Genomic DNA, 27,892 nt, shown 5'->3' on the forward strand with positions numbered 1-27,892 from the left:
GACGGCGGCTAACCTAAGGCGCCTGCGTAGTGGCGGGAGTTGGGCCTCTTTTGCGCAGGCGTAATGGGCGGGGAAAGGGTCCGGTCTCAGGATTGGTCGCGCAGGCGCAGGGAAGGATCCGTTTTGGCGGGCGGTTGGCGTTGCGCAGAAGGCGGCAGCGGCGGTGGCTTGTGGTCTCACCACAGAAGAACAGGGGAGACGTTAGTGTGAGTGATCGGTCTCGATCCCGGGTAAGTGGCGGACAGTCTTGCCTACGTATACGAGGTCTTGAACCGACTCCAATCGGTCCCGTTATTGTGTGTAATGAATGGACCGCGGGGTGGGGGATCGTGAAGGGGGAGCGGTGGGTCCACCCAACCAATGGAAGAACAGGGGCGGGATGTTTTATCCCCGTAGGTTCTGTGGAGCTTTGCAGCCGAAGAGTTTGACTGGCGAGTGTATAGGCCAATTGGGTCTGCCTTTAGCTGCCGACTGACCGGTCCTTGGGCCATCGGTATGTAGGAGGAGGGCTTGCTCCTCCTGAGCAGCGGGTCACTGAGCCAATGAGCACGAAGCGCGCGGTAGGTTGGGCTCCTCCGAGAGGCAGCTGTTTGACTCCAATGGGGGATGCGGGAGTCGAGCGCTTAAATGGATAGACCAAGTCTGGAGCCAGTAGACACACAAGCCTATTGAAAGCGCTCGGGCTGACTGCCCAATCAGCGCTCCAGCAGAGGGAGGTCTTAGATTTGGGGATGCGAGGATGAGGAGTCACTGCCTGCGATGGCGCGTGGGGGTGGGTATTTTATCCACAATGATTTGAACGAAGCCTTTGGGCTTCCAGGCCACACACTTATCTGGTAGGGAAGCTGTAAGTTTGGTCCTGAATGCCTGAATTTTGGCCCCACAGCGCTACATCCCACAATCTCACACTTTTAGGTTGGGGGGTGGGGTGGGGACAAGAAATGTTGAGAACTTCTTTACGAAGACTGGCTTGAAATATTAGAAAGCGTAGGATAAATCTCTTTGTACTGTTGCGGAAAGGTACCCAGGAAAAGTCAACATAATAGTAAATAATGCATATTTCCACGGACAAAGAGATTTGTAAATCCATAGAAAAAGTTTTGGCAAGCTAACATAACAAAGGGTGTTAACCTCCAGGGTTACAGTGGGATGGAGACAGGTTGGATCTCCAGTGTTTAAATATTTGCAGGGGTAATAATTTGTGATTAAAGTTACATTTTAAAGCCAATTGTTTTTGTGTTTTTTAGTTACAAGCAAGTACTTCTCACCACCTCCTTACACCTCAAAAAAGTGCTGTTTTTCTGTTAAGAACTAAGGCGACCCTCGATTTTAAAATGCAAATTTTGAAAAGGTGACTCTGAGTACTTGCTAGGCATCCTGCTAAATATTTTGCAAGCATTGCCCGTGTCCCCAAAGTCTTTTAAGTTCTTCTCTGAGGATCTTTTCTCTGCATCTGTATCTCCCTCTTTAAGCCATTACAGATCTCCTAAGCCCTTTCTGCTGTTCCTTTGAGGATATCTGGATTTAGATAAAAAAAACTAGTTACTTAAGGAGGTTAATACTTAGGATGTTGGAGATAGGACTCATTCATCACCTGGGTGGTTTTTTTTTGCCTTTTGATTTTATTTCCTTCAAAGTATTTTATAAGTAGTCCATATCATGTTGGTAATGGCCATTCTACTCTCCCCAGTATATTTTAGTAAAACATTTTAATTACATATTGACTGTATCAGAGTCTATACTGCTCTATTATTTACTGATTTATTGTCAAAGAGAAAATCTTTAAATATTGTAATAAATTCAGATACACCTGAGGTACTGCTATGAGTAGAGACTTTTGTAATATACAAAAGGAAGATGATTTTAACTGAGCTTATTGTGAACAGAGGAAAGATTTTCCTGTTTGGCACTCGAAAAAGGAAAACCTATTTTGTACTTGCTTGTAAGCTGTTCCTAGGTATTCTAATAATGTAACTACTTCATTTATAACATTTATAAGAACTAAAGTGATACAGATTAAGGGTGAAAAAAAAAGTGAAAGCTTTCGTTGGTCAGTCCTGTCTGACTCTTGCGACCCCATAGACTGTAGCCTGTCAGCCTCTGTCCATGGAATTGTCCAGGCAAGAATACTGAGAGTGGGTAGCTATTCCTTTCTCCAGGGGATCTTCCCAAACCAGGGATCGAACTCGGGTCTCCTGCATTGCAGGCAGACTACCATCTGAGCCACCAGGGAAGCCCCGTCTGTCCCTGATTTATTTAGGTTTGAAAGGAATACAGTCTTGATCTACTACAGAGTTTTTCAGTCTCAGCGATATTGACATTTTGAGCCTGATAAATGCATCTCACCTCCCCCACACCTCTTCTTGTGACAATCAGAATGTCACCAAATGTCCTTTGAGGGAAGGGTGCAAAGTCTCCACTTGAAAACTATTGATCTTGAAATGACAGATGGTAGAATCTATCATCTTGTCAAAATCTTTTATTTGACAAGTTGGAATTTAGAAGATGGGTGAAGTGTTCAGGAGGTGTTCTTTGGTGAATGGATCACTAAGTCCTTATGATCATCTCTTCACCTGTAGAGCGATCACTGTTTGATTGGATAAAAGGAGAGCTACATTAACATTTTCACCATTTGCATTTAAACACTGATTGCATCTTGTGTCTGGCGTCCTAAAATAATGGCAAGTAAGTGTTTGGAGAGGTAGACTTTGCTTCAGATGCTTCTTACATTCTCATCTGACTTAATCCTCTTTCCTTTAAAGTTTCACTATACAAATACATACGCAAAGCATTCTGACATCTTCTCATTTATAGTACTCTATTTCATTTTTTTAAAAACACAGGTTGATTTCTGCTGAACTGATTTTTCAGCTGTTTAGAGACCCATACTTTGGGGGAAAAGAAATACTGACTTGAAGAACAGGTAATCCAAAACACGCCTCCCTAGGTTACTTTGAGTAGATTCCTTTCGTCTTCAGCCCTGCCTACTTTGGTCTATAAACAAATTAATCAGTGATCCCTTATTTGATGTTTTTTAATAGTATATTTTTATTTGAAAATTTTCAGGAATTGTACCTAGACTTTTTGATTTACTGTGATGTGTGAATAAAAGTTGCTTGTTCTATTGTAAGTCCTCTTACACTGTCATAGTTAATAGGTCTGATAGACATTTCTCTCTGGTGGGGAAATTTTGGTGAGTAGTTTTTAATGGAAATCTGAGACTGTCATATTGAAAATCCTGTTTAGACTTTTATTTCTTGCTTTTGGAGAACTTGGTTTGATTGTTAACTTGTACACTCTGTTAACAATACAAAATGCTGAGTCTATGTTACAAAAATTTCAGACACTTGTGCTTAGAACTTAGAGGCATATCCTGTTGCATCCAAACATAAAATGATTGTTATCTAAAAGGAAACTGAAATCCAATAGGTAGAAAGTTTCTCTCAGGTAGGTGGTGAGCAGGATGATAACTGAGGAAAGACAAAGATAGAGCAAACCTTTGAATTGACTGGATTTTTATATATCTAGGAAAGTTCTGGTGATTTTCAGAGCCCTTGACAATATTTCTGGAAAAGAGAGAACGGTATCCAGGATACAGAGGTTTCTGAGGAAGACTAGTATTTTTTGCTTTTACCATTTATTTAACCACATAGCATAATTTTTATATCTTACTGAAATAGCTCATATCACATCTCCTGGTAAAGCATTTTTTTCTTGTCCTTTTACTTGGTCTGTTTTTATTTCCATTCACCTAACATGAAATTGGGCCTAAATGCTCTGGATGTTGACTTTAAAAGCAATAAATTAATAGTGCTAGACATCATTTATAACTGACTCAGTGTGGCTGATATTTACACATTGTTATTGATGACCTTAGACTCTGGGCAATTGTCTTTTTTTCTCTGACATAAATTGATTTCCCTTCCCTCCTTGTAGAGGATGGCTTTAACTGATCATTGTACTAATGGGAAGGAGTCCAGGTCATCCTGAAAAGAGTTGGCTTGTGCAGAGTCCAGGACGCAGATTTGTTGGATTTCTGTAAGCCACTCGAAGCCACATATTCATTTCTGATGACAACTTTGCACTTGTGTTGGCAGAACACCCACAGTGGCAACTGTTGCCGGTGTTTAGTCTGCCCGGGAGCTCTACCAGCTAGCATGTTTGGGGGAAAACCTGCACTGTTCTTGTTAGCAGCTATGTAAATATTAGACCTTTCTGAGTTTGTCTTCTCAGATCTGCCATCCTTTTAGGTAAATTGCATCCTCTGATTGCCTCAACTTACCTTTAAAATGAAAGATTAAAGGATTTAGGCATTCTTTGGGTCATTTAAAGCACAGTTCTTTTTGCATCAGTAATTAGTTTTATAAATGTTTGGTTTATTATTTTTAAAATTTTATTTCCCCTGTGTCTTAGTTTCTTGTGGCTGCAATTACCACAAACCTGGTGGCTTCAAACAACAAGAGTTTATTCTTTCACAATTCTGAAGGCCAGAAGTCTGCAATCAAGGTGTTGAGCCGGTTCTGGAGGCCCTAGGGGAGAATCCCTTCCTTGCCTTTCTAGCTTCTGGTGGTTGTCAGTTTTCCTTGCCGCCTCACTCCCTGCTCAGTCTTCACTTTGCTTTCTCTATATGTCTCTCTCAGAACCCGTGCCTCTCTCAAAATGTGTGATTGCATTTAAGGCTCACCTCATAATCTGGGATAAATTTCTCCTTTCACTTCTTTAAAGCACATCTTTTGCCATAGAAAGTAATAGTCACAACTTTGAGGGGGGTGCATCATTCAGACTACTGTACCCTGGTTCTTTAATCCCTATCCGAATAAATATTACCTAATTCAAAAAAGAAAAGGTTATTTTTTAAAATGAGGAGCAAGTGGTGAGAGTAGGCAAAGGCTCAGGAAACTCAAAGTGAGCCATTTGCCTTCTTTGGTCCTTAGTTTCTTACGGAAGGAATTGGCTAGGTGATAACTAATAGTTCTCTAGCCCTAAAATTTTTTATGAAGTGACTCCTACATTGTCTTGGGAGTTTATTTTTGAAGTCAGTTTTAAATGCAAATCAAGAAGTTGTTCTTATATTTGGGGCTAATATAGTCCAACTGGTTTTCTCTAGAACTTGAGGGACAGAAAACTGAGTTGTTGACTGGTTGTCAATTTCTCGGGGTATTAACACGTGATAACAAACCTGTACTTGGGTGTGATTTTCGAAAACGAGTGTAATAGACTAGCTGAACCACTTTTCAGTCATTCTAATGAGGCTGAGGACTGGTGTAGTCTGGATTTCCTATCCAGTAAGAATAGTTCATCAAACTTAAACACTTAGAATCAATTTTACCTCAGTTAAGATAAATTTTTTTTTTAAAGAGAGGGGACTAAGCAGAATTTTAAGGGGAAAAAAAAAAAAGGACAGATTTTTCTACCTGAAACTAGGTCATGGACCTAGATTTAAAATTTTTCACTTGCAGTCTTTTTTTCTTTTGGCTGTGCGGCATGCTGGATCTTAGTTCCCTGCAGTGGAAGCTGTTAACCATTGGACCTTCAGGGAAATTCCGATGTGCAGTCTTACTCTTCAGACTTACGGAGTGCCTGTTCCATCATGTTTCACTGCTAGGAAGCACACCAGAAAGCATGGGATTGCGATGGTGTCATTGAAAGGACTGCTTCAAGATCAAGTTTTATAACACACTCATTATTTATTTCTTCCATGGAGTGAAGGAACCAAATTGAATTCAAGTGTTTCTCTGATTGTAATCTACAATTCTTAGAATAAAACAAGTTCATATCTGAGCCAACGGGCATAATTATGTCGGAATAAAATGCCCTCTACAAAGAGGTCAACCCAACAGGCTGGGAAATCTATCTTTGGTTTCTGAGGCACATCCTTGAACTCCATGTGCCTTGTTTCGCATCCCTAAATCAGTAAGACTCACTTACCTCACAGGGAGTTGTGGAGGGTAATATACTGCTAATTTGTTCAGTATTTCACAACAATAAATTATATCTAGTAATCTGATAAACATAGGCAAGCCTCATTTATACGTGTAGTTGGAGACAAGGATAGATAAAACTTACAGATAGTTCAGAAAATTCATTAAAGTTAATTTTAACTACTTCTGTTATCAAACATTTTATCCTCTGTTTCCTGTGTACTTTCCAAAGTGTTTTCTTGTTCTTTTTCCATAACAGACATGAGGTAAGTAGGGCAAAGAGTTAACACTGATGTAGATGATGAAGGGATCAATTCATCAAGAGGATACAATAATTCTAAAATTTACACAACTAATAATAAGCATCAAAATACAAGAAAGAAAACAGTAGAACTAAATAATACACGCTTGCGATTGTATTGGCAACTTCAACACCTTCTTTTAGTTAAAAAAAAAAAACTGAAATAATGTGTGCTCTGGGGTCAGTCATGTCTGGCTCTGCAACCCCATGGACTTAGCCTGCTAGGCTTCTCTGCCCATGGCATTTTCCAGGCAAGAATACTGGAATGGGTTGCCATTTCTTACTCCAGGGGATCTTCCCAACCCAGGGATCAAACAGAGTCTCCTGCATTGGCAGGCAGATTCTTTACCACTGTGCCACCTGAGAAGCCCATTAATAGAACAGGTAGCAAAGCAGTAAAGACGTGGACAGCACTGTCAATGAGCCTGATACATAGACATTTATAGAATATTCCACCCAACAGTAGCAGAATATACATTTTTTTCAAGTGCATAGCAATATTTAACAAGTCAGACCGTCTGTCATAAATCTCAAAAGGATTTGATTATACAAAGTATGTTTTCTGGCTGTAATGGAATTAGAAATCAGTGACTGTAAGACACCTGGAAAACACCCCAAAGAATTGAAACTGAACAGTATACTTCTGAGTAACCCATGGATCAAAGACAAGATCACACACAAAATTGGAAAATATTTTGAACTGAATAAAAATAATGATATAACAAAATGTGTGGGATATAGCCAGGGCAGTGCTTAGAGGAAAGTTTCTAGTATTAAATGCTTTAATTAAAAAGAAAGTTTGAGATCGACATGGACACACTGCTATGTTTAAAATGGATAAACAAGGTCCTACCATGTACCGCAGGGAGTGCTGGTAGATGTTACCTGGCGGCCTAGGTGGGAGGGGGTTTGAGGGGAGAAGGGACACATGTAGATGAAGGGCTGAGTCCCTTAGCTGTTGACCTGAAACTATCACAACATTGTTAATCTGCTATACCCCAACACAAATAAAAGGTTTTTTTAAAGGTGGAAAGATCTAGAGTCTATCTTAACCCAGAAAAAGGGATAAGAGTGATGATGTTTAAGGGTACAAAGTTGTAATAAGTAGTAAATCAACTCTGAAGACCTAATGCAGGACTTCTTTGGTGACACAGTGGATGAGAATCCGCCTGCCAATGCAGGGGACGTGAATTCGATCTCTGGTCTGGGAAGGTTCCACATGATGCACCACCACCTCTGAGCCCATGCTCTAGAGCCTGCAAGCTGCACCTACTGAAGCAGGTGTACCTGAAGCCTGTGCTCGGCAAAAAGAGAAGCTCGTGCACCGCAGTGAAGAGCGGCCCCTGCTCGCCAAAACTCGAGAAAGCCCCCACACAGCAGTGAAGACCCAGTGCAGCCAAAAATAAAATTATTTTTAAAAATAAAACAGACCTAATGCATGGTATCATGAATATGGATAATACTGTACTGTAATTATATAATGTGATAAATATCACTACAGTGTCTACCATGTTACAGTATATAAGTGTATCAAAGATACATATGCTGTATACCTTAAACTTAGAATATTACATGACAAATTCATTCAATTTTAAAAAATCAAGCCCACAGTGAGCAGAAGAAATAGTGAAAGTGAAAGCAGTGACTAGTTGATGAAGTATAAAACAACCAGTAGAGAAAAAAAATCAATGAAACTGAAAGTTGTTTTTTGGGGAGAAGATAATGTAGTGAGCAAGTTTGATCAGTGGAAAAAAGACACAAATTACTAACATCAGGAATAAGAGAAGGGATATCACTACTAATCCTGTAGACACTGTAAGAGTTACAAGGGAGAATTATGAACAATTACGCCAGTGCATTTAATGTCTAGGATAAAATGAATGGCTTCCTTGAAAGATTACCAAAGCCCACTTCAGAAGAAATTAACCTCACTATCCCTATGTGTATTAAGGAAATGGAATTTGTAGTTAAAAGCCTTCCCACAGAGAAAAACTCTTGGTCCAAGTGGCTTCACAGGTGAATTTTCCCAACTTCTATGGAAGAAATAACATCAATTCTACACAAACTCTTCCAGAAGACAGAAGTGTATTTTTAACTACATCTACTATCGGACATTTAACTTCTCTGGTTTATGTATTTAAAAGTGTTTTCTAATTTTTTTATTCCCCCACAGCAGACCTGTGAGATAAGCAGGGCAAAGTGCTAACACCTTAGGTTAAGTGACCTGTCTAGTTCAACTTTTCAGTGATCTAGTTGGGATTGGACTCCTATCTTATTCCTAGTTCTGATACTGCGACTGTTAACTGGTTGCCCTTTTAGTAGCTTTTTTTTTTACATCAGCGTTTGGGATGGTGCTAGCCATTGCTGACTGAACCAGGGAGAGACTTGGTGATACTTCAACTTAGTTCATAAGTTGAAGACGGGCTTAAACTCACTGTTCATGCAACATTTGACACTTACTGGCTCTCAATAAATATATAACCAACCAGACAATTTTAGAGCAAGGGTCAGTATTACTGTATCATCCTTTTGGCATAGGCTCTTAGTTGGGATGATGGTTGGAAGCTGGACAAAAAGAAACATCTTATTTGGCTTAGGCAGTGTGTCAATGCTCAGTGGAAGAGCTGGGTGGTCTGAGATTGGCCATCCCTTAAGCCATTTATCTGATGGTGGCCTTTCTTTGCATTTAACTATCAATATATCTAAAGTGTAGAGCACACTTTTATGATGTTGTAGCATAGTAACTCACACTTATATGTCAATAGAGACACTTGCAAAGATGTACAAGGTTCAATAATTTCTGGTGTGGGTTTGTTTCTCCTGTCATCACCCATTATGTATTTTTTTACAGCTTTTAAATTGCCACATAGAGAAATTGGTCAGGATCTTAATAGATGGCCAAGGAGCTGCCAAGTATGAGATGGGAAAAAGTTCAATACTGGGTTGATTTTATTTATCTAAATTGTAGGCTGTGACTTGAATATAATTCATGTTGCTAATACACCAAGGTAATGGCAGAGCACAAAACTATGCCATATGTTGAAGGAATGCTCTTTTTTACTCCTGGAAGTTTTACAGTCTGAGATATCTTTCTTATTCCAATTATGTAAAAACTTTTTGTCAGGATGTGTTAATCAGATTTTAGCATACTGATTTAAAGTCTAATACCATCTCAATAGTTGCATTAGAGATTTTAGTTTATGGTTATGCAAATTAATTTTTATGACTCTTGAATGTCTTTGCTAAACTAAGACTGTGGTAGAATGTAAATTGTTAGGCATGGTAGAAGCTCTTCCTTCAAATAGAAGTGAAGTGAAGTGATTTGAAGTCGCTCAGTCGTGTCCGACTCTTTGCAACCCCACGGACTGTAGCCTACCAGGCTTCTCAGTCCATGGGATTTTTCAGGCAAGAGTACTGGAGTGGGTTGCCATTTCTTTCTCCAGGCTTCAAATAGAGGATATGTTGAAATGACCTGAAGAAGCCATTGTAACTCTTAAGCTGCTGATAACCAAAATCTGTACAAGCTAGATAAGTGTGAATCTTAAGTTTATGACTATATGAGAAATGCTTTATGACTGTAATTTAATTGGGGATGGGCACTTCAGTTCTCTTTTAACCCCTCCATATTTTGTGAACATGATTTGCCAAAGTGGTATGTAAAAATCTGAGGTTTGCAATCATCTATTCAAATGGTACTCTTTTCCATTTTTCTTAAGATTTATGGAGAAATTGCCAGGTTCCTCATGAAAGGTGACAAGCTCTACTAGCTCATGCTTCATCATATTTAATTAATAGAGAGGAGTGGGTGTGAGATTAACACTCGCCAGAAACTATGGTGCTTTGAGAAATTCAGTACATTCCAAGGGTAGAGGTGTTCAGAGGCACCATCTGGAAGACATTTCCCTTTAGTGGTACCAAATTCTACTTTCTCTTGAATCGAGAAACAATTGAATAGCTAACCTCTTGCCCATGATGGCTTTAGGTGTGCCCTAACTAAATTTAGAGAAAGACACTTGAGAGATGAAACAGTAGATTTGAATATAGGGAAAAAAAATCCCATGTAAGATTATTTTGTGGGATTGTGATCTGGTAATGAGATATCAAGAATGTGTGTGTTACTGCTAAATATACCAATGAACCAAACATAAAACTGAGTTGTTCTGAGAACTGCTGTAGTACACATTCATTTATATTTTTTAATGGGGTCAGAGCTTAGAGGACAATACAATGAAATGTATAGGGTAGCCTTTATCTCTATTTATAATGTATATGTTTTAATCTAAAAGAAGAAAAGACTCTTTACTCCCTTGCTTGCTGGTGCAGGAGGGTTAGATAATCAGCAAATAGGATACTTTGCCTCAGAATAATTCTGTGACTGGTGGAAGCAGCGCCTTGGCCTGATTTTTAAAGGATGGAGAACTGGAACTCTGCTGGTCAAGAGAGAAGCATTTCCTCTCTCCACAGTCCTCTCTATTAATAAAGTTTGTGTTGCCTAGATGTGGCTTGTTAATGATAGGGGTGTTAACGACCACAGTTAATCTTCCTCCTCAACTCTTTCCTAATCCAGTCTCTTAAATAGACATTTAAAAAGCTTTTAACTCCTCTTGAATTGGGTGCTCATGGGCTTTTGGTGGAGGTGGAGTGATAGTTATCAGCCCATTTAACAAAACCTGAGACAGCCAGGACAGCTGTAATGTGCATCTCTATGCTGTGTTTTTGTTAAGATGCCACATGGCTAATACTTTGGAAATCATAAATCTAGTGGAAGAAAACATCTTTATAGAGGGTATTTTAGTTTTATGCTGTATGTGTGGCAAACCTAAAACCATTGGTACTTCTAGATCTATAAAGAGCAAAGAATACATACCAGATTAAAATGGTTCTGTAAATCTGGTTTCTTTTCATCTGTTTTATTTGCTACCATAGGCTATAAAGAGGACGCCTTGAAGACAACGCTGTAGCTGACAGTTTAATCTTCACATAAGCCAACAGCTTTCCCCAAGGGCTTTAGGGGAGACTTGGGAGTTTCTCAAGCCTGGACCAACGGAAGTTGCCCATCAGTGGCATATTTAATTAATACATGTGAGAGGGACCTTTGCATATGCCCTTCCCCTTTTCTGCTCTTTAGAATGACTTTTTTTTATAGAAGATTTGCGTTTCTAGTGCTTATAAAATTTATATTAAAGTTGTATAAAAGAGCTCATTGATTAATGCATTTTGACACTTGGTTTGACTACCACTGCCAGATAGTTCAGCAGGTAGTTCAGTGAGGCAACTTAGCAATTGCTTTTGTTACTTTTTAAACAATACAAAGAAAGCTTAGAGAAAGACTTAGAATTATTATATATGTGTATGTGTGTGTGTGTTGGCTGCCCTGGGTCTTCACTGCTGCACACAGGCTTTCTCTGGTTGTGGTCAGTGGGGGCTTCCTTTCTTCGTGGTGCGTGGCCTTCTCATTGCAGGGGTTTCTCTTGTGGAGGAGCACAGACTCCAGGTGTACAGGCTCAGTAGTTGTTACTTGTGGCTTCCGGGCTTTAAAGTGTGGGCTCAGTGCTGTGGTGCGTGGGCGTAGTTGCTCTGCGGCCTGTGGAATCTTCCTGGACCAGGGATCCAACCTGTGTCCCCTACATTAGTAGGTGGATTCTTACCCACTGCACCACCAGGGAAGTCCTAGTTTTTATATATATACATATATACACACACACACACACATAAATATATATACATATACACTGTGTATACATATATGTATACACATGTGTATGTGTGTGTATATATGCTTTTGCTTGTCAGTGTCGTGAAAATGCAAAAGCCATCAGGACAACTGACATTGAAAAGTAGTGAATGGAGGGATTGGGCAGAGTACACAAACCAACGATCTCATGTGAGTGGTTCTCTGCTTCCAGTATTGATCTGTTAATGCAAACAGTTAATCATGACATCTGTTGTTCTGCATTGCCCCAGCTTTCTGTGATGCCCTCTCTAATTTCTGGGGACTGGCAGTTTTTACTTTTTTTGAAATCTTTTACCCTTACAATGTGTGGGATTTTGGGGTCCCGCTCTGCTTCACCTCCTCACCTCTTCCCGTTTTCTCTTTTTTTTTTTTTTCTGGAAGATTTCATCTGTTAAAGAAGTTTCCTGTCATCGACTTGGACTGTGCGTTCTGACTGCCTGACCGCAAAGGTCTTTGATGTTTGTCAAGGCTGAATTCTCACCAGATTCCCTGGCTTAGGTGTTTTCCCCCAGCACACAGGGGTCTGCCTGCAAGGTGAATTTGCCTTGTGTCATTGATATGAAGGGTGGGTGGGGCCTGCTCTCTCTCGTGATCTGATGGGCAGTTAAATTGCTGGACTCTGTCAGTAGTTGTTGATGCCTTTACCAGAGAGTTCCTGTGTGTGTTCAAGAAAAGGCTGAGATCTGTTATGTCTGAAAGACGGGACTTGAGAAGCTCACCGCTTCCCATGGAGATTTCCATAAGGATAATAAGGTTGTGCTCAAGAGGCTCGGCCTCTTTTCCTCCGGCATGGTATTGGGATTCTACCTTAATCTCTCCATCATCCTGCCAGCCATGTCTCATTTCTCACGCTGGAACACTCCCTCCTCCCAAGCTCAGCGTGAACCACCAGTCTAGATGCTTTATCTGGTCCAGGCTCTAGCCCTTAAATTGTCCGTCTGGCTTTGTGTTTCATTTGACCCTAATACACTGGGTCGCACTGTCTAAAAGAGAATTATGTCCCCTCCGATGTCTGAGTGCATTTCTCATTTCTTACTGCTGCTCCTGAGCAGATCTGTAACTTCAAGGTTAAGATAAGACACATTCCATCAGAACTATGTCGTCATCCTTGCCAGCTTCTGATCTGTGACTGTCCAGGAGATTTACAAGACAATTGCATGCCATTCTTTACAGAATATTATGGTTGGACTCTGACTCCTGGCATCAGGCCCAATTTGATTTGTCAGCTGTTGCAAAACCCATTTCCCAAAGAGAAAAGGATCTTAGCCATGTGCCTTTTAGCCAGTTCTTAAGAGTGGGACAGAGGGAATTGATCTGGTTCTTTATTTCCTGATGTTTTAAGGAGAAAGATGGAACACCAGAATGTTTTTGTCCCTTTCCTCGTTGGATTCCCTTGTTTTCCCTGAAAGGTTTCACTAAAATCTTAGTATTGCTGTCATTCTTTCCTGTCCCTTATCCCTTCACAGAACTGCTGTTTTTTCATTCTGCAGTCTCCAATGTTTTCCTGAGTTTTAAGGAGTAAGAATTTTGCCCTTGAGAGAAAAGGTTACCTGCCTTTTCTCCGAAAGTTTATTGGTTTACTAGCAGCAGGTTAACAAAGACAAGGTTCCTCCTTTCTTGCTCTCTAACATGTGGAACTGCAGGAGTTACTGCATGTAATATGGCTTAATGGCTTAGGAATTTGGAAGGTCACGTATTTCCTGCTGCTGTTGTATTAGGCCCTGTAATATTTTATAAAAGCTTCTCTTGGGGGACTTAACAGCCTCTGGTTTCAACATAAACTCACCCATTCCCTTGGAGGTAGGCAGTGGGGATTTATTTGGCCCCCTTTAGTGATTCTGAGGTTAGACCTAAAATTTATTTACTCAGGATCACACATCGCAAGTTAATCACAGAATCACAACTCTGATCTAATTCCTTTGGCATTATTTTCATATCCCTTAACTACAAAAAGTTTTTAAAAGTTACGAAGAGTTGAGAAAGGCAGATTTTACTCAGATTTCCTGATGAGTCTATTCAAAGTTGAAGAAATTCTCGTAGTTGAAAACTGCCCATTGTGCTCTCATTCCCTACAGTTTCTTCTGTTTGATAGGCAGAATAATCACCATTCTTTTTTTTTTTTTTTTTTCCCTCAGTCGGGTTCTTGGCTTTTGATTGTCCCTTATTCATACTCTCTTGTGGCAGCAGCCTTTGTCTCTAAAAGACTCGTATCTGTAAAGAAGAGAGCAGAGTTGTGGAGCTCTCTAAAGTGTTCTTTAAGGCAGGCAGAAAGGAACATTCACAGGACTGCAAGTCTCTTAAGTCTCTTTTCTTTATCTCAGTCCTCCTTTTCTCAAGTATTAGGAATTTTTAATACATGAGGTTTTAATTATTATTATATTGTATAATTAATGTTCCAAGTGGGTAATTATTTTTAAATTTGTTTTATAATATTACAAAAGCAACTAATGAGAAGTGGTTTTCAATTAACAGTAATGGTTGTGAGTGGACTGTTCCTTCCCCTTTTTAAAACTACTGGAGAATTAAATTGTTTTCTATCTATAATTTCAGTTGAAAGAGTCTTCGGTAGTGCTTCAAGTCTCTAGATTCTGTTTCTGAATCTAGTAATCCCCCAAGAAGGAAAGTTGTATAGTATCTTTGAAATACTTCTCTTCTCCCTTTCCTGTTACTCCCTGCACCTCCCCCGCCTCCCAATTTTAATTAACTGTTCAGTGACAGATGGTAGAAAAGGCCTCGCCTAAAGTGTTCCTGGTGGGCTGGATTAGGGGGTCGGTAGTTTGTCCTGATCTTGTTGTAGAAGGATCTAGTCTTTCCCTGCCCCCGCTTCCAGTTGAGCGATAATCCTGTTAGATCTTAAAATGCTATTGATTAAATTCCCAGTGCTCTTAGAGAAATAAGCACAAGTTCTGGATTTAAAAACCAAGAGCCAATTCCCTGGAGCTCTGAATGCCTTAGACTTGAGGCCAAGGGAGGTACCTTCCAACTTCTCCACCCAGCCTTCACTGAAAAGGAAAGTTAAGCCTTTTAACTTTTCCGTTTGCTTCTCTCCCCCCGTTAGTCTAGTAAGGCTGCCAGTTGCCATGGCAACGGACTGGGACAGCTGCGCAGTGGCGCCTAGGCAGCTGGGTGGGGGCGGGGGAGCTGCCAGCCCGCCAAGCCCCAGACCTGGGAGGGGAGGCCCCTCCTGTTAGCCCAGAGGGAAAGAAAGAACTGGGGCGATCCGGTAGGTAAAGGAGGGAACCCCCATTCATCTTCTGCCTTTGGGGCTCCTCTTCTGCATGAAGGTATAAAGGGAGATTGTCCTCTTTCCTCCCTGAAACTGAAGAACACATATGTAAATCCTTGTTTTTCCTCGTGAGGCAGGGGAGGCCATAGTCATAATGCTTAACTGCATGCATCTAACCCGGGGCTGGTTTTAACCCTGGCGCTCTGACCTAAACTGCTCAGCTCCCGGAAATTCCAAGGTGAGTGGGGGTGGGGTGGGGTATTCTCCCTGGAATAGGACATTTCCTGTCTCTGGTGAGGTTGGAGGCTGCTTTTATTTTAAATAAATCAGATTTTTTTTTTCCTTGAAGCTAAAGGACTCTCGTCTGAATTCGTGGAAAAATTATTTTTGAAACTCCTTACCTTACGTTCCTCACACTCCCACTCCCTCATCCAAATGAAGTATTTTGATAAAAACATACAGTTTTTTGGGTGGGCAGACCTATTGCTAGTAAGTTCTGGAGGTATGATTTACAACTATATATTCTTGGAATAATTCCCTAAATTTTGCTAGTTTGAAGTAAATTGATTAATGCAACTTTTTATGGTACTCAAAAGACAAAATTCTGAGATTAGTAGTGACCTTTCCTGTTCCTGGGGTGGTCATCTGATCAGAAAGAAAATATTTTTAGAATGATGAAAAAAAAAAGCTTTAAGGTTTACAGCAAAATAAAATGGAGTTCAGCTAAGAAAACAGTCCCTGCTACTCTATAATCCAGACTCTAGGCACCATTTAACATGGTTAAGGAAGAATTCTTTAAAATGATTGTGGTGACAACAAGGAGGGAATTTAAAACACTAGAGTCTCTGCTGCGTACCCCCTGGTTGTGCATGTTTCTGAGCTTAACTCAATTTCCATTTGTGTTGCCTTGCTTCAGCTTTCCTTGGGCCTATGAATGGTTCTTCTGTGTTTGGAGGCTTCATGTTGCTGTGAGTCTGGGACCAGACCTCTTGTTTTCCTCCTCCTCTTCCTTTGGCCCAAAGTCAGCTCCAGTTAAGAGGAGAGGTACCTCCTTAATATTTGGATTAGTTGAGCCTTAAGAATTACCGGACAGCCCAATGACTAGTTTTGATTTTTAGGACTAAAAAATATTTTTCTCCTCCATGCCTCCCTCCTATCCCCAAATGAAAGATGAGGCTTAATATATTTGACGTGTCAGCCTTGCTTTTGTGAGGTGATGGGTGCTCCGAAGGGACAAGCTCAGTTTGTTGAAGGGAAATGTACCAAGTCACTGAAAATGTGGTGAAACATGCCCGAGCAGGCCTTTTTTGTCCTGTTAAGAGACTGTTCAGGATGCTCAGAGCAGAGGAAAGTTAGATTTTGGTGGCTTTTCTTTTTTTTCTCATTTTTATAGAAAATCTTATTTAAATGGAAGGTTTTCCATGTTTCTCTTCCAGTTTATGACTTGTAGACAGTCGTAGAGGTACCAGGAGTAAAATACCACCCTACTTGTTTTATAGACTCTGAAATTAGAGTTAGATAATTGTGCCCATCTAATAATTTTGATCTTGTGAGCCGAAGAGGAAGTTGTAATTAAGAAAGTGGGGACCTGCCCATTTTTGGTTACATTCTTAGGACTCATCTGTAGAATGTTTCAAGACCCAAGAGAAAGGTACATGGCAGCTTTGTGTTATACCTGCTGCATCCCATTGAGAGACTGAACATTTTAACTGCTTGCATGGATTCTGACCATTTTTGTCCTTCCCATTTGCAGGAACCCGGTGGCCTTAGTCCTTCAGGTGAATCAGCGTGAGACATGGGAAAGAAAACCAAGCGGACAGCTGACAGTTCTTCTTCAGAAGATGAGGAGGAGTACGTTGTGGAGAAGGTGCTAGACAGGCGTGTGGTTAAGGGACAAGTGGAATATCTACTGAAGTGGAAAGGCTTTTCTGAGTAAGTACTTTCTCTCATGCTTTGGGACTGAGGGAAGTAGACAGCTTTGGTTCATTTCCCTGTGAACCATCACCGTCTTTGTCTTATTCTTTCCTCGCCTGCACTCCTTTCTAAGAGTCGCAAGACACAGCAGTGAACTAAGCAAAGTCTCCCCTTCTTGGAGCTGATGTTCTAATGAGACTGCTTTTGAGAGGCAGTGTAATGAACTGGTTAGAAGCATAGATTAGGGGCCAGATTGCCTGCGTCCAGATTCTTGCTCCCACCACTTACAGTATGAGCTGGGTGACCTTGCTAAAGTTCCTTAATCTTTCTTCCTCAATAAAATAGGGATAAGAAATAGTATATATCGTAGAGATGTTGGGGAAATGTATAGAGTCAGACACATAAGGTCAGTGTAAGTGTAAACTGTTATTATTCTTTTGGATGTAACTAAACTAAAATACATACATTTAAGTAGAAGTTGTAGTTGATCCCATAGCTCTCCATAATGACCCTTGGCCCTCAAAAATGTCCTAGGATGAAACACTCATCTTTGTTATTTTTTTTAACACTCATCCTAGTAAGAGACTTAAATCTGAGACCCAATATTTATTTTTAAAAATGTAAAATATATATATAACTGACGCAAAAGAAATTGAGTGAACACTCAAATACATACCACCTCATTTCTACAATAACATTTTAATATAATCTTTATTCCTCAATCTATCTTTTTTACTATTAAAGACCTTAAAACCCCTCTTTTACGTCAGTGAGCTTTAAGAATGATACTGAAGTGTTGAGTATTCAGAGTTAGGCAGTAACTGGCTTTAAGTGCTGAAGTAAATATACACATACTGAAGCTTAGAAGAGGTAGCTTGAAAAGTGAATTGCATGAAGCTGTGTAATCATTAGGCATTTTGCCTTAATTTCTCATTAATTCTCTTCCCAGGATGCCTGATAACAAAGAATGGATTTCTCCGAACACCAGTGAGCTGATAGGAACTGGTTTAGGCTCCTAGGAGTATTCAATAGGAATGGAATGCAAGCCAGATGTAATTTTAAATTTTATGGTGACTACATTAAGGAAAAGTGGAATTAATTTTAATAGTATATTTTATTAGACACTCCCACCAAAATGCTATTTCAAAATTAATACAAAAATTATTAATGAAATTTTATATTTTCATGCTAAGAATTTAAAATCTGTTGTATATTTTTCATTTTATAGCACATATCAGTTCATACTAGCCACATTTCAAATGTTCATTTACCATATGTGGCTAGTAGTTACCGTATTAAACATCGAAACTTAAAAGTGTGAGACTTTAATAAAAGATTGAATGCTTTGTCAGTTCCTTTGGACAAAGGTATGATCAGGAGCCTTTGGAGTATAGTTAAGGTTATTATGGGAATCAAGTTTCTCATCTGGAGCATTGTTGGTGTTTTAGTTGGGACAGTTCATGCACTGCAAGATGCTTAGCATTTGTAGCACAGACAGAACTAAATGTGGGTAGCACAGCAGTCAGAATGTGCCCTCCATGTTTCTAAAGAAGCGTGGTATCGCAGCATCCTCTAGAGTTGAGCACTACGGATTTGAGAGGCCTAGAGCATCATGAGATAGGAATTAAAATACACCTTCAGGAAGGGGGCTTCCCTGGTGGTCCAGGGGTTGAGAATCTGCCTTGCAGTGGAGGGGGCACTGGTGTGATCCCTGGTCCAGAAAGATCCCACGTGCTTCGGAGCAACTAAGCCCTGTGTACCACAGCTACTGAGCCAGCGCTTTAGAGCCTGTGCTCCGCAGCAGGAGAAGCCAACGCAATGAGAAACCTGCAGACCGCAACGAAGAGTAGCCCCTGCTTGCTGCTACTAGAGAGAGCCTGAGTGTAACAGAGAAGATCCACCACAGCCAAAAATAAAATAAATCTTTAAAAAACAAAAGTACACCTGAAGACTTTAAGGATGTTTATTTGACCCATTGAATCATCACTGGAAATGGTTGGGTGTTTTTGAAGAATTTGAAGACTGTGTAGTTGAGCTATTGATACCTTACGTAGATAAAAGAGGTAAAGAAAAGATTAAGGGTAGATGGATTAACATTTGTCCTGAGTTTTTCAAAAGTATCCAGAGTTTCATTAAAGACTGAGACAGATTGTGCCCCTTCAACATTGTCCACAACTGAGTACCTACTGTTTGCTAGGCAGTGGTTATATCCCACCTCATGTGTTCTCTGTAATTCTCATAACAGCCTTTAGAGGTATTTACAGATGAGGAAATTAATTGTTTACTAGAGATAACATACCTGATACATGCTAAAACAAGGATCCAGCATCACATTTCTTTGGTGCTAAAATGCAGATTCTTAAAAAAAAATAAAATAAAATGCAGATTCTTTGTAAGTTATACCATGTTATCTTTTGGGTGAAAACTGATTGATGTAGAAACAATACTAACCTGGTGGGGAAAGGGATAATCCCCTTAGAAGACTGGCTTTCCTTGGTGGCAACAGAGATTCTTCTCCTACCTCTGCATCTTAGCTTGCTTACTGTACTACAGCGTTGGCATGCCTCTTGGTTTTTGTGCCTTAATTTCTCCTGGGATAGTAAACTATATATAATCTGTGAATTTGGGAGAAAGTTATTGTATGAGGGTTTTTTTTTTTTTTGGCTGAAAGAAGAGCTGTGAGGGAGAGGCTTTCCAGTTTTAGATCAAATGATTTAGAAATAAACTTTGTTTCATTCTTAAGCTCTTTTTGCAGAAAGCTGAAGTCTAGAGTAAATAGCTCAGATTTTTCCATCATTATTAAGTTATAGCATGTGTTCAAACCATTCTTATTTAAAGATACTACATTGTTTTTGTTTTTTAATAAAGTATCTAAAATAAATAGTGCATAAATGTAAAAAATATTTCCTAAGTCAGTGAAGGGATTATAGAAACTGTCTGTGATACATGTACAGATATATCTTAATGTAGCTTGTTCTTAATGAAAGAACCTCTGCCACTGGCTAGGAGTGAAGAGGATGCCTGGTCTGGTTTTTCCCAAAGAAGATAAATCTCTTGCTTTTATTATGTAACCTGCTATTGGTATTAGTGATTTACACTTCTAAAATCCATGCTAGAAATGCAGAAAACAAGTTTGTGAATGCAAACTTTATTTTCCTCATAGAAGACCTCCCCTTGATCCGAGTTTAATTAGACACAGTTATTTAACTTGAATTATTTTTGCTTATTAATATAGAAATGCATTTTGATTACCTAGTGACAGTAGACTTGAATCCAGAGCAATGAATGAATGGGCTCCAAATCCCAGTTTTGAGTCTTTTCCTTTTTATGGTTCGCTTATATTCTAATGATTTAACCCCTTACTGCCTTTTTTTCTAATTAACTACTTAAGTCTGCCATCAATTTGTTGGCATTTCTTGGAAATACAAGTAACATAATTAAGACAGTGTAAACTGGAATGCATTTAGAATTAGATTGTCCTCTCTTCAGGATTTGCATAGATGATGTATGAAATCACATTTGCCACTTACAAAGCAGAACTTATATTTGAGTATTTAACAGGTTTATTGAGCCATAGTTTACATACCATAAAATTCATTTATTGAAAGTACACAATTCAGTGATTTGTGGTAAATTTTTAGAGTTGTGCCGCCTTCAGCATAGTCCAGTTTCAGAACATTTCCGTAACCTCCCCAAATTCCCTTGAACATTTTTGTATTTAATTGCAAGCCCCAGCCACAAGGAACGACTGATCAGCACCTGTTTAGTTTTAGCTTAGCACAGTCTAGAAGTGCTTCCGTGTTGTAGCATATATTAGTATTACATCCCTTTTTTGTTGCTGAATAGTATTTCATTGTATGGATATACCATGTTATGTTTATCTGTTCGCCTGTTGGCAGGCATTTGAATTGTTTTCTGTCTTTGACTCCTAAAATGCTGCTATAGTTGTGTGCAAGTTTTTTTGTGTGTGTGTGTCTCAATAGATTGGATAGATTTCTAGAATCAAATTGATTATCTCCTTTAAGCATAGGAATTCTATTCCCTTTTTGCCTACTTGTCTTCTGTAAAGTAAGGTATTGGATTCCCTCCTACCCCAAAACTTCATTTCTTTCCTTTTTTCTCCATTCTTGCCCAGGGAGCACAATACTTGGGAACCTGAGAAAAACTTGGATTGCCCTGAGCTAATTTCTGAGTTTATGAAAAAGTATAAGAAGATGAAGGAGGGTGAAAATAACAAACCCAGGGAGAAATCAGAAAGTAACAAGAGGAAATCCAATTTCTCAAACAGTGCTGATGATATTAAGTCCAAAAAAAAGAGAGAGGTAAGCTTTATTTCTGCTCTCCTCCCCCCCTCACCCTCCACTCTTCTGCTTCCTGTGCTTCCTCCTCGCTTCACGGAAAAAAGGGGGCCACTGTTTTGGTTGTTTTTATTCTAGGGATGGCCTATAAGGTAAATTGTTGAACACAGGAGCTCCCCTGGGAGTTTTGTTGATCCACTACAGCGCCCCCTCCTGGCTGAGTAAGAAATGTACTATGTGTCCACTGAATTGTGTTAAGGTGGCAAAATTAAATCCCTGTAAAACATTCAGCCACTCAGTGCCTTTTTTGTGAATAGGTGGCTGAGTTGTCTTATGGAGAGTCTTCAGTGAATTTTTCAGGGATAGAAAGAAGCTTTAAAATATCTACTACTTCACTTTTTTCTTTTATTCCAAAGAGAGCACTTAACTTTAACCCTTTATATTCTTTCTTTTTTAACTAAGGTGAAATCATATAACATACAACTAACCATTTTATTTTATTTTTAAATTATTTATTTATGGCCACACCAACACATGTAGGATCTTAATTCCCTGACCAGACTCAAACCCATGCCCCTGCATGGGAAGTGCATAGTCTTCACCACTGGACTGTCAGGGAAGTCCCCAGTTAACCATTTTAAAGTGAACAGTTTAGTGTCATGTGTAGTCTCTCTTGATCCTATTGTATTTTTGCATACTTCAAATAAATTACTTTTCATCTTCCTTATGAATATTTTTATTGTTCAGTTTTTGAAAATGTGTTTATGAAATTTTGGTTTGATTCAGTTATTTTAATCCTTCTGATATATAGCTGCTAAGTAACTAGCCATAAGCACTGTTCCTGTCTTTTTTCTTGTCTATATCTTTTCCATCTGTGCACATGTGTCTCCATCACCCCCCACAGCTTCCATTCCTTTCATTAATTTCAAGGTTGTGAAGTCTTTTCTGGTGAAGGATATATCATACCCTTTAAGTTTAATAAAATAAAAGTGTAAGTCTGCTTCTGAATCTTCTAGCATCCCTGCCATAAGCATCCATATTTATCTTCATTCTCCTTGGATACCCGTCTTGCTAGAGCATTAGTTCTCAGCCCTGGCTGCATATTAGACTCATGGCAACGGGGGCAGGCGGGTGTTTCAAAAGCCTCCGGTATTGCTTTGGAAAAAGAAGCCTCCGGTGCCCAAGATGCACTCCACACCAATAAAATTCAAATCTCTGTGGGTTGGACCTCTGCGTTAGTGTTTTCTAGAGGCTTACACAGGTGATGCCTGGTCTCCAGAGGAGAGAAAATGGGAGAGCAACTTTCCGAAAAGAATTGAAATAAGAATGAAAGGTTGGAGGCTGTCAGTGAAAGTGGACGCTAGTATTTTGTTTGTTTCCCTGATTAATTTTATTTTTTGCAATCTTATTTTTTAAAACTCCCCTGTTCTGGTGAGGTGTGTATATCATTATGATATAGCATACTAGTAGATAATTTGAAAATGCCTTCCCTTCTCTAAGGAGCTGAGACTTGGGTCTGTCTTTCTGTTTTACTTTTTTATTAGTCCTTTGTATTCTGGTTCTTGTCATTTGATGCATTTTCCAGCTAAGTAAAGAGACCAAGAAACAACACAGCATGACTTCTGTAGCCATTTTTGACATTCAGTGTGTATTTCCTCAACCTAACGTTTATGTCCTTTTAAAAAGGAGCAGTCTGGGGGCGGGGGAAAAAAAAAGGAGCAATCTGACTTTGAGACACTGGCCAGTGCAGAGTTTGGTTCCTAGGCCAGGTTTTGATGCTGCTGACCTTGAAAACCACCCCCCCACACACATGTCCCTTACATTGTAATGTTCATCTGGGGCCCCTGGCAGCATTCTCAGCAGTGCTGATGGCTGTCATGTAGGCAGCTGGGGAGATAGGTGATTGTATATTTTAAAGGTGCAGGGGGGGATTTCGTTTCTTTCTTTAGACCACTGCAGAGGAAATTTGTTAGTCGGCATTATGCCTGATTTAAGATTACTGCCTGTGTGATGATTTTAGCATTTTCCTTGCCTCGGCTCCTTTTCAGCTGCTTGAACATTTTTCTTCTCTTCCCTCCCTATGTGGCAAACTGTTTTCAGCCGCCAGCTATGATTTACGACTTGGTTGCTGTGCCAGCATTCCAGCTGTGAGCAGCTGTGTGCACATCTGGGACCCTCCTCCCTTTAAGCACCCCCAAAAGAGGATATGCTTTTGAGCCTGTATGTCCCCTGATTCATGCATGGGGTTTCCTGCTCAGTGCGGGTCCTGGTATCTTTGGGACCACCTGGATGCTGAAGGCTTTGTATCTCTCAGAAGAAAGCAAGGTGAAAGGCAGATCAAAGATTTTAGCATGAAAATCAGACATTGGTGATTTAGTTCATTTGGGCAGTCTTTCTAAGTCTTTTTTGTGTTACCATTAGATAAGCTGGCATTATCTTCCATAGTAAGGTTGTTTAAATTACCTGGTTTGTATAAAATTTAACCATTTTGCTCTCACCAGTGCCATCGCAACGGAATCAAATCCTATGCTCCTTATCTAGATTGCATGATTGCAATTTGACCAAGTTTGAATAATCCCCTACAGAATTTTTTTTTTTTAATCCCTCTCCAGTTTACTCTATGAAGCTAATGACCTATCTCCATCAGGAGGGGACAGGCACAGATCAGGACCTCTTCCCCAGTTCATGGGGATTATAGTATGTGATCTCTGAAAGAAATTTGCTATTTTATGGTAGTTCTTTGAATCCCTTCTTAATCTTAATCATTGTTCATTTGTAAGTACAGATGGCTATGTGAAAAGAAGTATTAAAAATACTGGTCAGTATTAGGTGAACTGAAAGTCCGGAGAATAAACTCCAGATTGAGAGGTGGTATAGTTGAAGTTTATAAAATGAAAAAGGATTTAGTTCACCTGGACTTGTTTAGCATCTGAGAAGCAAGTTTAAGGATATTAGATTAGGGGATGAGAGGAGTTCCTAGATGATGACTCCAGAATATTAAAGGGATATTAGCAGTTTTAGGGGCCACTCCCAGGCCTTTGATGAAATACTAAAAGGACAGCTGCATCTTCCTGCAAAATAGCTCTTAGCATCTCTGTTACTGGCTGACCCAGTATTGTATTTCTGCACTTCTAAGAACTTTATGAATTGAGTGACAAATATGATATCCAGTAATATTAACTTAGGTTGTGTTTTGTTGAGCTGAGAAACAGGAAGGTTTTCTACTCTTACCTCCAAGCCATAACCTTTCTTCATCTTCTATTTATAGCAGAGCAATGATATCGCTCGGGGCTTTGAGAGAGGACTGGAACCAGAAAAGATCATTGGGGCAACAGATTCCTGTGGTGACTTAATGTTCCTAATGAAATGGTGAGAGAGATTGGGCCTCCCTCTGCAATTGTGTTTCTTTGCAGTGACTTGAATTCATATGGAAGATAGGGAGGGAAGACTGAGTACTCCCCAGCTAAGAATTTTGATTGTCAGGGATCTAAATTTTTAACTGATACCAGCTGTCAGTATTAAATGGGAATTACAGTTCAGAGTGGATTTAAGATTGTAAAACTTTGGTATTAAGCCAAATTACATTAGCCCACATACCAGAAAATGGTAGAATTGAGGTAGGAAACATATAAACATGACCTAACCATTTATTTACACAGTTCTGAATCATTTACCGTTACACCATGAGCCTGTGGCCATGGGATAGAAATTGAGTGAGGCTTTCTGCCACCACTGAAGACCAAGACCGCTGAATAATGTCTAAAAGAGAAAAGTAATCTTAACAAAAAGCATTAAGGATAACACTAGCCAAAGCACAAGTTATTTCATCCGGTAGAGGGAGTGGCTCTCAGAGGAAAGTGTAGCTGCTTCCCCTCAGCTTGGTTTCTTAAAGTCAGAGTGATTTATGGTGCAGCCCCCCTGCCTTTCTGTTTCCAAGTGTTCTGACTTGTGATTTAAGTTGGATCTCTAAATAGAGGGTTCTGCTACAGTGCCACTAAGGAAGCTAATTACCTTAAAAGTTGGATAGTCAGGAGGTTTAACATTTTATTTGATCGAAATTTTGCTGGTAAATTGCCCAGAAGCCTATATTTGAAGAATCACTATAATCTGTCCAAAGTCAGGAGCTGTATTGCCTGCTCTTCCCACTTAGCCATATGTGGAACTTAATGATTTACATTCACATATTAACTAGCTTTTTCCACCACAGTCCAAATTTGGGTAGCTGCTCTAAGCTGTGTGTTTTCCCCCTCCTCTTCCTATCCATAATGCTTACCTCCATGAGTTCAGCATCTCCATTTTCTAGAAAAGGAGTTGGGTGGAGGGGAAAAAAAAGAAGTTAGTTGTCTTTTCCCACATCTCAGTGGAATGTTAATTTAAAAAATTTTTTTCTTGATTTGGAATCTTGATTAAGGAACTTGCTAGATTTTTGTTGTTTTTGTTACACTGGATAGTAAAAAGTGTAACTTGAGTAATTGAAATTTGCAGCTAATTCCTGCATTTCATTTTAGTGACTAGGTTTTACATTCTTTGCTGACTTAGGTTTCTATTTTCTTATTGTTCCAACCTACAGTTCTGACCAAAGGGATGAGTGTTTAAAAGGCCAGAAGATGAGGAGGGTTAGGACCCTTTCATGATCCAGATGATCCAGAAATTGGATTGAGCAATTTATGCATAATCAATAGGGCTGAATGTAGCTTTGATTGTGTGTTCACTCACATGCTCATACACACAAATAAAACTTCTGAAAGCAGAATTTATAGAGTAGTTTAATTTTCAGCCTTTTAATTAAACCCGCTATGTGTTCCATCTATTCTAGCTGAAGACTTCTATTTTCTTCCTGATGTAGTCATTAAATGATGTTTACTAACAATTTGATTCATTGGAGCCGTTAGGATCCTTTTCCTTTTGATGGAGAGGAAATCAAGTCAGCTAATTCATAATTCAGTAACACAAACCAGTGTTTGGACAGACTCTCATTCTTCCTCCCTTCTAAGTCTCATATTCTTTCTCTCCAGGAAAGACACAGATGAAGCAGACCTGGTTCTTGCAAAAGAAGCTAATGTTAAATGTCCACAAATTGTGATAGCATTTTATGAAGAGAGACTGACGTGGCATGCATATCCTGAGGATGCGGAAAACAAAGAGAAAGAAACAGCAAAGAGCTAAAGGAGGGGGTGGTCTCTGTCATTTCTCTTTGTACATAATACATTCAGCTCCCTGCCTCCTCTCCTTTCTACCCACCCCCTTCTATCCTAAACACATCCATAAAAAATGTGCTTATCACTGTGCTCCACAGGAGAAATGTTGGTATTGGTTCTCTTGTAACATAACTGATGGTCTGATTCATGATAAGTGTCTCTCTGTGAAGACCAGGCATTTACATACTGTGTGTAATTCCCACCATTTTTTCCTTTGCCCTGCTCTCTCCCTTCTGCTCCCCTGTGACCTCAAGATGAATTTTAACTTTTTAGTCACCTTAGAGTCTTGATCTTTTCGGGGTTGGTTGCTTTTTAGGTGGGGGATTTTGGTATAATGATGTTGAATTTTGGTTTCTTGCTTTGGCTCTTAGAACATGTTGATGACCAGCTAGCCTTTGTTTTGAGATGTTGGGATGGAAGAGATGTTGCCCGTCTTTTAAAAAAAGCCAATAGCAACTGCCTACCTGTTGGGGCTTTCCCAACCTCATTCAGCTCTACCCAGGAGAATACAGGGTTCCTGATGTGGTCTTCTGGGCCACCCTCTGTTGTTCATCCTCACCATCCTCCCAGAAGAGCGGCATCCTTAGGAGGGCTTGAAATTTTACATTCAGATTTGTCAAGGCACTCCTCCTAGCCCCAGGACTTTTGGCCTTATTTCTTAGCAGTCCCTGATTCGGCTTCTGCAAGTTGGTGAAGTCTGTTATAAAATGACAAGATTATTAACTGTGGAAATTTGTAGCTATTAGTACATGAGGATGATGGGGTAGGATACAGTTGTCTTTATTATCACATTTGGTATGTATGTATTATTTCCTTCCATCTCTCTCATTTGGATTATATATTTATGTAGGTGTGAGTGACTGCCTGGTGCTTGTGCCAAGGTGCTAGGCACCCTCCAACCCTGCCAACTTTTGTGGCCTCCCAAAGCAGTCGTGTTACCAAAGAGGCTTCAGACTTCTCAGTGGACCCCACTTTCCCCTCCATGCCATTATTTTCAGTGGGGAATTCTTGGAGGGGAGCCACTGGCCACAGTATCAATTTTAAATATTCATAGCATTTATAATCATAAATTCCTTGCTTTGTTGACTTAACGGATTTGCCACCAAGAGTCCCCAAAGTGTTAATGCCCTTCCCTTTTTCCACCCTCAAACTCTTCAGTTGTTGGATCTTATTTTTCCTTTTTAATTAATTTCTATGGAAGACTATCAACCTTCGAGAATGACATGCCCCCGGCGTCAGTATGTTGACACAGCCTCTCCCCAACTCAGCAAAATATTTCCTTTTTGGCTTCTTCCTGCTT

General features: G+C 39.7%; 1 protein-coding gene across 3 annotated transcripts; it reads left to right on the forward strand.

Moving 5' to 3' along the window:
• The first annotated feature begins 120 nt into the window (after positions 1-120).
• Positions 121-27,044, forward strand: CBX5 (chromobox 5). Of its 3 annotated transcripts, none has more exons than XM_068971045.1 (5): positions 121-230; positions 16,936-17,114; positions 21,232-21,418; positions 24,663-24,763; positions 26,410-27,044. In XM_068971045.1, exons 2-5 carry the CDS (start codon positions 16,978-16,980, stop codon positions 26,558-26,560), a joined length of 576 nt encoding a protein of 191 aa, XP_068827146.1. In that variant the 5' UTR covers positions 121-230; positions 16,936-16,977; the 3' UTR covers positions 26,561-27,044. The 3 variants fall into 3 exon arrangements, with proteins under 3 accessions (XP_068827146.1, XP_068827148.1, XP_068827147.1); XM_068971047.1 differs by having other exon boundaries at positions 24,666-24,763; XM_068971046.1 differs by lacking the exon at positions 121-230 and adding an exon at positions 15,100-15,179.
• The last annotated feature ends 848 nt before the right edge of the window (positions 27,045-27,892 follow it).

Source organism: Capricornis sumatraensis, chromosome 4 (genome assembly GCF_032405125.1).
Source record: "Capricornis sumatraensis isolate serow.1 chromosome 4, serow.2, whole genome shotgun sequence".
Taxonomy (NCBI): Eukaryota; Metazoa; Chordata; class Mammalia; order Artiodactyla; family Bovidae; genus Capricornis; species Capricornis sumatraensis.